We start from the raw sequence: 10,566 nt of genomic DNA, 5'->3' as shown, positions 1-10,566 counted from the left end.
TTTTTTTATTTATAAAAACTATTTTATTATTTTTTGTATTTTAAATATGTTTTCTATTTCAATTTTAATTTTATATTTTCGAATTTCAATTTAAAAAAACTAAATTTATAATTTTTTTTTAATTTTGGAAATATTCCGAGGAAGTTTATCCCTCGGAATATTCCGACGACATCTTCTTCGGAATATTCCGAGGAATTTCCGACGAACTTGTGGTCCTCGGAAATTCCGAGGAAATAGGGTTTCCTCGGAATTCCGTCAGAAATTTCCGAGGGATTTCCGAGGAAAGATGAATTTCCGAGGAGTTATTTCCGAGGACTTTTTTCGTCGGTATATCGTCGGAATAGCGTTATTCCGACGACATACCGACGATTTTTTTCCTCAGTATGCAGCTGTTTTCTTGTAGTGATTTGCTCCAATGAAGGCTCTTGATATGGAAGAAGTCATCGCTGCCTATGAGCATCATGGCATAGGTCAAAGGGAAGGAGGAGGCAATCCCCCCCATCTTCCGCATATCTTGCTCAGGACATCATAAACAAGATTAAATGAGAGACTGCTACAGACTGCAAATGGAGGCTCTTCTTGTGCCGGATATGTCCTTTGTTTAATCAAGTAGGATTCCATAAAAGACAATTTCTAGAGCAATTTCAGATTTGTTACGTTCACCTTATTGTTTCGGTATGAGCGCTGTAAGTGCAGTCTCGTCATTTTCCAATGCATGATTGGCTTGTTGATTTGTTTAGTTTGGGAGATTAACTGGTATTTGTAAGGCTAGTTTGATTCTTCTCGTTGCTTCAACCAAACCGATGCTGAAGTGTTTATTTGTTGTTGTGATCAGGCCCTTGTTTTGCTATTCTTTGCATTGGTTAAACTATGTTATAACACACTTAGAACTCTGTTACAAATTCGACAGGACAAACATCACATTGGCATGCGTTTATGTTACACTTCAAACGGTGAAAAACTACAGAAGAAATGTTTTTACTCATCTACCATTATTGTCATCAAACCCCATCACCTAATTCCAAACTTATAAACCAGCAAAGCTACCAAACAATAGTAGCAAGAGAACAACATCAAATCTCAAACTTGCCTTACAAGCAGAAGAGGATGTCCCAGCCTTATCAGCAGCTTCAACCTTCTCATTATCTGCGCTTGGAGTAGGAGCTGGAGAATCAACCTCCGCTGTTTCTGTTGTAGGTGTATGTTTTGGAACATCAGTATCTGAGGCATTGTCTTCATCAGCTGGTCCAGGACCTGGAGCTTTTGCAGCATTCATGGGAGAGGGAGCCGGAGCCGGAGGAGCAGGTGGTGGTGGAGGTGGAAAAATAGCAAGGCTGAGTCCAGGAGCCACAATGGGCATACTAATCTGGACTATAGACATGTTATATGGATTGTGGTACAATGCCTTGACATACTCAGCGACCAAAGGTGAGCCCTTCACTCCTGAACCAAAGTAAACTCTTCCTTTAGATTTGGTACAGTTGAGGAAACCATTCATCTCTTCACCTAAACCGGTTGTTTGGTATAAGGTAGTGAGCATTATGCTCTTCTCCTTCATTCCATTAAACTTCATCTCATCGTAGTAATCAAGAATGACATGGTTCATGAGAATGTTCTTGAGCTCAACGTCGGATCTGTTAATGATAGGGGTGATGGCTTCATTGCTAACAGCAAGTAAGGTTATGGTCAGGTATTTGCTTATGGGTATATTGAGCTTGGTTTTGATCAAGAGATCATTCATGGTGCTGAAGTTGGAGTATTTCTCAAACGCTTGTGTGATGTTATCTGCTGTAATGGCCGTAGAGAAAAATACGAGTAAGAAGGTGAGGGAGAAGAGACAAAGGGAGGCATTGAGACCCATCTTGTGTGTTCTAGTGAAAAGCTAAACCTAAATGGCTTCACACGTTTGGTATTTATGTAGAAGATGTGAGGAGGTTGTAGAAGAATGGTTTAAAGGAGAGATTTACTCTCTTTTTTGGTGCTAAATCTGAACTGTGAGCTAAGTCCACTTTTCTATTTTTAGTGTGTAATAAGACTTGGCCGTTAGATAGTTTAGGCTTCAACATGTGTGTTTTGTTTTTACGTTGGTTTTAGTTATTTATGTAGTGCAGTCTTGAGGTTTTATATGTTGTGGTAGAAAGTCCAAGTGTAGTGGTTTACTAAGAATATCGGCTTTAAAGCTCATAATTAATATTTTTCTATTGAAGATAAATTTAATTTTAGAAAGAAATTTCATAAAACCATTCTTCAAGACTCATCTCGATTTGTAAACTTTAAAATTTTGAAGCATCGTTTTATTTTCTTGTGAAAGAGAATACACTATTTTTTTTATGATTTAATGCTATAACTTATGTGTTTAATAGATCAACGTTAGATGGAGAAATTAACATACACGAATTTCAGTGTGTATGGCTAATGCCACATGTATTAGTCACTTAGGTATATTATCATCCAAAAACGTAAAATATATTATATTCTTCTCGGTATTTTATCTAATATTGAATCAAACGTTTTTCTTGTCGAACCTATGTTCTAAGTATATGGTCTTTTACATATATAACACGAATATTAAAAAGTTGCAGCTTTGTACCAATTATTCGAATTGGCAACTTGGAGCTCATATTCTCTTTGTCAGCTTACGAATACAATACCTAGCTCAAAAATGAGGCGTTAATGATATATCTTGCACTGAAATTATGTAATATTAATTTGTGTATCATCTAACCTTAATCTCAAGATCTCAACGTGATGCGTCATTCATGCTAATTAGTTTATGACTTGTTGAGATATGTATCATCATTACTAAAATTTAACTGATATATAGTACACATGTGAATATATACAGAAAAGTATTCTAACAAAAAGCCCAAAAAGGTAATTTACAGAATTATCAAAAAGGATCCTTGATATATAGCGGCTCACTAATTGAGTAATTTCGAATCAAATTCGATGTATAGTCTAATAATAAGTAACGAAGTCTAATAGTCTAATAATAAGAGGGATGAGGTAGCCCGCTTGGCGAAGGACCTTCGAGGTCAATTGTCATGCTCACGGGTTCGACGCCAGACGGTGGCGAACTGCCCATCCTGTCATCCACACGGATATGTGCCCATGCTTTCGGGCCCATTTGAATATCCGGAGAGAGAGTCTATCCGTGGGCTGCAGACCTTCCCTTGGAGATTAGTCTGGGCCCTAAGGGCCTGGGATACCCCAGGGTAAAAAAAAAAAAAAAAAAAAGTATAATTACCAAAACTAGTAATGTAGAGATTTAAAATGTGAATGAGATGTCATTTTCTTGACAGAATTATTCTAAGTTGTTAGTGACATGGCACCAATCGAGCATACCTTTCTTAACAAGAATACCAGTAAAGGAAAAAAAGAAGAAGAATACCAGTAAAGCTATAGATCCATATATGTATATATGTCTATGAACTGAATAATTATGCATATATATTATATATGTGTCTTTTTTTTGAAACACTTATTATATATGTGTTAATTACAGTTTTTAACACTTGGAAAACATATATGTGAAGCCTCTAGAAACAATAGACAAATAATCAAAGATAATAGTTTCTATTTGGTTTTGTAAAATTTTACAGTTAAGATGTTGACACGACAATAACAAAAAGCAAGCGATAAACGGATAATATAGATGTAGTTACATATAACATAAGATGCATGAAGCATGATCATATTTAATATCAATATAACTTGGGTTCCATACTGCCATATTCGTGTTGATTGGATAACAAACCATGGTCCATGAACGTTTGGTGGATATGAGATCCCGTGAATCCATTCCGGCAAAAACACTCAACCTTTCGTGGTTTGGATTTAGGCTGAGATGGGCTGTGACCTTAGGCACATAAACGAACTAATACTTCATTTGATAGAAGACTTTAACACTTGTTTCGTAGTAATGCCATAATAATACAGTATAATTATATGTTATAGCCTAACTTCTATTTTAAATACGGTAATAAATTGATCATTAAATTAGTAAAAATAAAATTATCAGTAATTTATATACTCTTTATCCGATCCACGTATATATAGAAATCAATACTATTAAAACATGATCATGACCTACTAATAAATGTTGTGTCCAACTAATTATTTTATAACTGCATATAAATGATTATCTTAATAAATACTTCAATCAATATATATTTCATTACATTTCTTACTGTTTTTTAATACTATCCAGAGGCGGCCCTGGGCCCAAGCAGATGAAGCATGGGCTTCCGGCCGCCTTGATAATAACTAAAATATCGGCCACTTTTTTCACAAGATCTGTGTTAGTCTAGTGGTCTACATGTCTATAGTCTCACATTCCAGTCATGAGTTCAAAACCCCCCTGCTTCATTCCAGCCACATTTTTGGTTTTGGCTTGTAGCCTTAAGATTTATAGGACCGGCTCTGATACTATCATCAACCTTATTTCCACAAAAGGTGGAATCCACTTCTCTGGAAGTTATTATATATGGCAACAGTTATGATTTGAAATAAAGATATATATATATATTAAGAAGTTGTTTAAATATGGCGACAGTTTAATGTTAATGGAAATGTGAAGGTTAACTAAAGTTATTATATATGACAACAATTTGATGTTTTTACTATCAAGATTATCTACGGGTTATTTTATGAAACATACAAAATGATTATCAAATACAAAATATCGCAACAAATTTCGAATTTAAGTATATTTATGTATTTATTAGTAATAATTAAAAAAATAACACAAATATGATTAAAAAAAACAAATATCATTACAAAAAAATATAAATATAAAAATTAAAATTTTAAAAATAAAGTAAAACAAAAAATATACCCGTCTTTTCAAAGACGGATCAGAAACTAGTATAAAATAAATTACAAATATCACTAGCAACGTCATGTGGTACAATATAGATGTCAACTTAGGATGGATCCTTTTTCCAAAAAAAAAAAAACTTAGGATGGACCTACAAGGGGTAAATAAAAAGGAACTAGAACTTTGTGTTGAGTGTTGAAGAGAATGAGGACTGAGGAGTGAGTGAGCGTGGCTTGGCACCATCTCCCACGAGGGACTTCGCACCCACCTCCCTTATTTCCTCATTAATGTCTCTCTTTTCTCTTTTATTTTTCCTTTTAGAGTACTTTTTGTCAATCTTTTCACAAATTTATAAAAATAATTAAAGATACTAATAGAATCTATTGCATTATTAAGAATAAATGTTATATACTAGACCCCCTTCTTAAACTGAATATTGTGATGTTGAAGCTAGTCATTATCACATTGCGTATGTGGGCAAGGTTCTATAAAGATGGAGGAAATAACTGAACAGAAAGAAAAATATATATTAGGAGCAATAAATTTTTCAAATTAAATCTTTTGATGGTTAAAGAAGTACTCACATAACTTTATCAATTATATTGGTACTATAATCTGTTGTCTCACAAACAACAATTTTTCTTTAAAATAGTAATTTCTTTTCAGAGATTTCTATAGAAAGAATAGAAATATTATGATATTTATCTCAAACAATTTTATACACACACATATATATATATATATATATATATATATCTGACATTCTTACGATTTATTTGCTTATTTTTGCATGATATAGGTAACCAAATTGATCATTTTAGTATTTTGTGTGGAAAATGATTACCCAATCTTATATTTTGATAGTTTTCTAATTAATAAACTCGCAAATTATAAGAGTGTTGTAAGTGCAACGGTCTTTTGATTACGTAATAATAAGTTGGATCTTAGCTAACCGATGTTACGTCAAGAGTGAGCTCATGCAAACTAGATGAAGAGTCTTGCAGTATCTGAATTTCATATAATTTATTGTATATTAAATAATATTACGACAAGAATCTAACTTCTGTGAAAATCCTACCGATGATTCTTCCACATAAGGAAGATAAATAAATTAACCACACACAAAATACAGAAACGAAAGAAAAAATATATTCCAGATGAAAAGCTAATTCCTTATCAAGGGGTATGTGGACCCATAATTTTCTATTATTGTAACAAACAAATTAAATATTTTTATTTTTATGTACATAACCAGGTGTAATCCGGTTTTCTAATATTCTAGCACGCAAATTCAATAATTTGCATATAGAAATTTTATAACATTCTTCAATTTTTATATTTAAAATATATCCTTTCAGTTAATCTCCATAGAAATTTACGGCAATGCTATTATTCAACAAAAATCAGCTAGTATTTCTCTATACCGAATCCAAAACGGCAAGTAGTCATAGATTAGTAAAAAAAAAAATTACGGCAATACTTACGTCGCAAATATGACGATAAATTATTTTCTTAACTCAAATATTATTTAAACTACATCTGGTTCCGAATAAGAACGATAGCTTTTTTTTTTTTTTCTGAAACTATTACTGGTTTCTGACGAGAACCGGTGCATTAGTACTGGTATGATCTCAGCCGATAGCTTTATTTTTTTGGATTTGAGTTATTCTTTTGTGTCCAAATGTGATATATACATTGGTGGAAATTGATGGATAAGATTCGTCCCTTTCGAGAATTCTGGAATTCTAAATATAACATTTAAATAAATATAATCATAAAATATTTATCAGTCCTATCTTATATATATATATATATATATATTTATCAGAATCTTGACATGACCCCTTTACTAACATCTATATATAACCTTCTACACAGTTTCCTTCTACTCAGCAAAATTAACAGGCTCTGTGAAGAGCAATCATAACAAAAATTCCACACACGAAACCCTAGTTCGTAAACATTTAACATCACAATGTCTGGTGTGTGGGTGTTCAACAAGAATGGAGTGATGAGGCTGGATGAGAATCCTTACAACCAATCCGGAGGAGATTGGTCAGAATCTTCCTCCTCCGGTAGGAGCCAGCAGCAGAGGATGAGGAGGAAGATTCTTGTCCATCTTCCGACCAGCGAGGTTGTCTCTTCGTACAAATCACTTGAGAGGATCTTGAAGGGTCTTGGATGGGAGAGGTACTACAATGGAGACAACGCCGACCATCTCCTCCAGTTCCACAAGAGAACATCGATTGATCTCATCTCTCTCCCTCGGGACTTCTCGAAGTTCAATTCCATTCATATGTATGATATCGTCGTCAAGAACCCTAACGTCTTCCATGTCCGAGACATGTAGTAGCCAAAATGAAAATTAAAACTGGGTCAATTTGATTCTCCAGATATACTTGCAGGCGTTTGCTTTGCTTTATCTACTGTTGTGGGTTTGTTCTTGGTTTGTGTTGTTCTGTGCTGGTCGATGTATGGTGGTCTCAAGCTAGAGCCATTTTAATAAATTGTATCATTTTGTGATTTGAATGAGCTTGTGTCATGTTGTCTCTCAAAGATGAAATAGTAAAGAAGGCAAAAAGTTTACCACACATAAATCGACAGTTGAAAATTTTACAATCAATTATGTACAGCATTCTAGTATAGCAGTCTCTCGACTAGTCGTTTTCACTAAAACAAGAAAATACGTGCTTTATGAATAGTAATTACTAATTACTAATTACTTTCTTTTCAACAACATTGACGTTAAATTAATGATTATAACTTCAGTTGATTGATTAATTAAAATCATAAAATCAACTTAAAAATCTAACCACAAGTTTAAATGGGAAATTAATAAATAAAAAATTGGAAGTTAACGGGAAATTAATTATTGAGAAAGGTTAAAAAGTGAGAAACATGTTTTTTTAACTGATAAAAGTTTGGGAAATGCCCTAATCTTCGTCTAAATCCGGGACCAGCTCTTGTTTAGACTATGAGTTTATGACATGGCTGAACCATCATTTCCAACGAAAATCAAATTAAAGAAACAACAGAATCAATAATTGTGTTAAGCTACTAATCTTTACGCACCGTAAGTAAAAGATAACTAAGTTATCTAAATATATATATAAATATATATCGTATTATAAGTAAAGTACATACATGATTTAACCCTCGGATAATATTATAGTATATATACACAGCAATACTGAAATACAAATGTAAATCTCAAACAAGACGAAATCTAAAGAAGGAAAGTCAAAAGATGTCCAATTAGAGAAGGTCCCCAAATGTTTGGGAAGAGCTCATGGATAAAATGATGGGCGCACGTGATTTCTCATACTTTTCTACCCAGCTTTGACAGATTCTACCCAGCTTTGACAGATGTCAGTTTTTGATTGCTCGTTTCCCCATTTGGTCACATACTAAATGATGGGCGCACGTGATACCTAGCCTTTCACTTGGAATCTTGGCACGTGTCGATTCCTCCATTGCCCATTCTCCCCACTTTGTCACTTCCTTATCAATTTCGAACAAACTTTCTTTCTTTCTTTCTTCAGTTGACAAAAAAAAAAAACTTTCTTTCTTCTATCAAATAAATTCACACATTATCCTTTTTCGTCTAACACTCTATTCGGGCCCTTCTCACTTTTTCATAAAAAAATATTTATATAGTTTGCATTATTTTGGTACTAATTTCTTGAACTAACATCATGGGCCTAAAAATTTTATATGAGGAGTATTTAAAATAAGGTTTTCATGATAATAATAAAAACGCGAAAAACGTTTTTTTTTTTGTAAATGAAAAAAAAAAAGAGTATATGCATTTGTCAAATGAGATGTTTAGAAAAATTGATGAGAACCCTATATATAATACATTTGTCAAATTATAACTATTCAATCTATTTTTATCAAATTGCACAGAAAAGAGTATATGCAATTCCCATGGATATAAATGGTCTAATATGCTGGACCATTATTAATTTTCGTCGGTTAAACCTGTTCCTGGTTAGGATCATTCATCATTCGGATGTCCAAATTCGCTATTTGTGTATATGATATTACAACTTTGATCCCCAAATCTCTTTACACAGGTACATAAAAATTGAAGTGATCATACAAGTTTTTCTTACAAACTTATTTATTTTTAATAATATGATTACCAAACAAAGTAGCTATTGATTTCTTTTGGTTTTGAAAGAACACATTGTACTTTTATAACAAATTGGGAATGTTAATATGCTTGACCAGAATTATATTTTATTTTATACATTTTTGTTTCTTCTAGTTGGTAGAGAAAGCTAGTTAAAATTAGCTAATTAATCAACATATTAACCTCATCACTTTTCCACACTAAACTTAGTGGACAATTATCATCATTTATTTCGTTTAATGTAAGCCGCTTGTCCTACTACAAACTCTCTAGATGTATGTTAATTATACCCCTTTTGTGTCTAGTTCTTGAATACCATTTTGTGTGTTGTGTAAATATATTATGCTGCACTTATGTTTTGGGTTAAACAGTAACTCTACTTTGTTATTTCAGATTGTGGACTTATACAAATTGGTTGAAGACTGCACTTGATATGCTGCCGGCCGTTCAAGGTATAGGATATGTCCCGTTTGACTTTTTTTATGATCCTGTAAACATGATAATATCTCTAGCTATGGATTTAGCAGTTAACAAGTTGTATGATTCTGAAAATATATTTCCTTTCACTTTCAATACAGATTCCCTTTCACTTGTTACTCTTCTCATGTAGTTGGGATATATATATATTAGAAATACTATAAATTAATACTTGATAAATTAATAAACACCATAAATTAATAAATTTCTCCGGTCCCAAATTTGGACCGGTTAAAAATGGAGTGTAACTCAATTTGCCCATATCACAAAAAAATCATTCTCAATACCCTTCAGTTATTCTCAATACCCCTTCTCTTTGTCTCTTCCAAATATACCCGTTCTTTTATCTTTTTATTTACCATTTTCATTTTTTTGCTTTTCTTACGCAAGATTTTTCGTGTGGATCCCTTCCTTTTTTTCTACTATATATTTACTTTAGGGGGTGCTATTGGTTTGCATATTTTAATGGATTTAGGAATCAATACTAAATCAAGTGTTATTGGTTTTATGATTTTCAAATCTATATGCAAATCTAGTGTTATTGGTTATATGCTTTTAAAATAGATTTTGAAATCATGTATTATTCACAGACAAGGATTTGATTTGAAACTATATTTCCATGGATTTGTAAGTATTTTTATGCTCAAAATACAAAGGTTAACCTTGTTATTTTGCTTGGATTTGTGATATTGTTCTTTTCTCCAATTCTCTACGCATCACAATATATTTCATGTTCACGAAGACATAAACCCCACCACCTACAACTACAACCTCACTGGAAGACATTTGACTCTTTTTCATCCAACTTCATCTTGACATCCAGAATAGCAGGATAAAAGCTGTACGTAAAATTACATGTCAACATGCTCAAAGCATAATAACTAAAGACTTTAACCGGAGCGTCTAGCTCTGGTGGTAAAGGGTTCACAGCTGTGAGTACCGCCACCTAGGTTCGATTCCCGGCCACTGCGAAATTTAACATTCGGGCCGCAGCGACACAGATTAGTCCCTTGGGCCTGGGAAGCCTTTGGGGAAACTGTGTATAATTCAAAAAAAAAAAAAAAAAGACTTTATCGTTACCGTGTCATTTGACTAACTTTGTCAAAGTCGTCTCCGTTCAAATGTGTGTTGCCAG

General features: G+C 33.1%; 2 protein-coding genes across 2 annotated transcripts; one reads left to right on the top strand and one right to left on the bottom strand.

The window, feature by feature from the left end:
- Window positions 1-903: 903 nt before the first annotated feature.
- On the bottom strand, window positions 904-1,891 carry LOC106333717 (fasciclin-like arabinogalactan protein 5). Its single transcript, XM_013772138.1, has one exon. It carries the CDS (start codon window positions 1,859-1,861, stop codon window positions 1,028-1,030), a length of 834 nt encoding a protein of 277 aa, XP_013627592.1. The 5' UTR covers window positions 1,862-1,891; the 3' UTR covers window positions 904-1,027.
- A 4,811-nt stretch (window positions 1,892-6,702) lies between these two features.
- Window positions 6,703-7,331, top strand: LOC106333515 (flowering-promoting factor 1-like protein 1). Its single transcript, XM_013771952.1, has one exon. It carries the CDS (start codon window positions 6,795-6,797, stop codon window positions 7,167-7,169), a length of 375 nt encoding a protein of 124 aa, XP_013627406.1. The 5' UTR covers window positions 6,703-6,794; the 3' UTR covers window positions 7,170-7,331.
- The last annotated feature ends 3,235 nt before the right edge of the window (window positions 7,332-10,566 follow it).

Source organism: Brassica oleracea, chromosome C3 (genome assembly GCF_000695525.1).
Source record: "Brassica oleracea var. oleracea cultivar TO1000 chromosome C3, BOL, whole genome shotgun sequence".
In the NCBI taxonomy this organism is placed as follows: Eukaryota; Viridiplantae; Streptophyta; class Magnoliopsida; order Brassicales; family Brassicaceae; genus Brassica; species Brassica oleracea.
The sequence above is the reverse complement of the archived record's forward strand: the minus strand, read 5'-3'. Positions and strand labels throughout refer to the sequence as shown.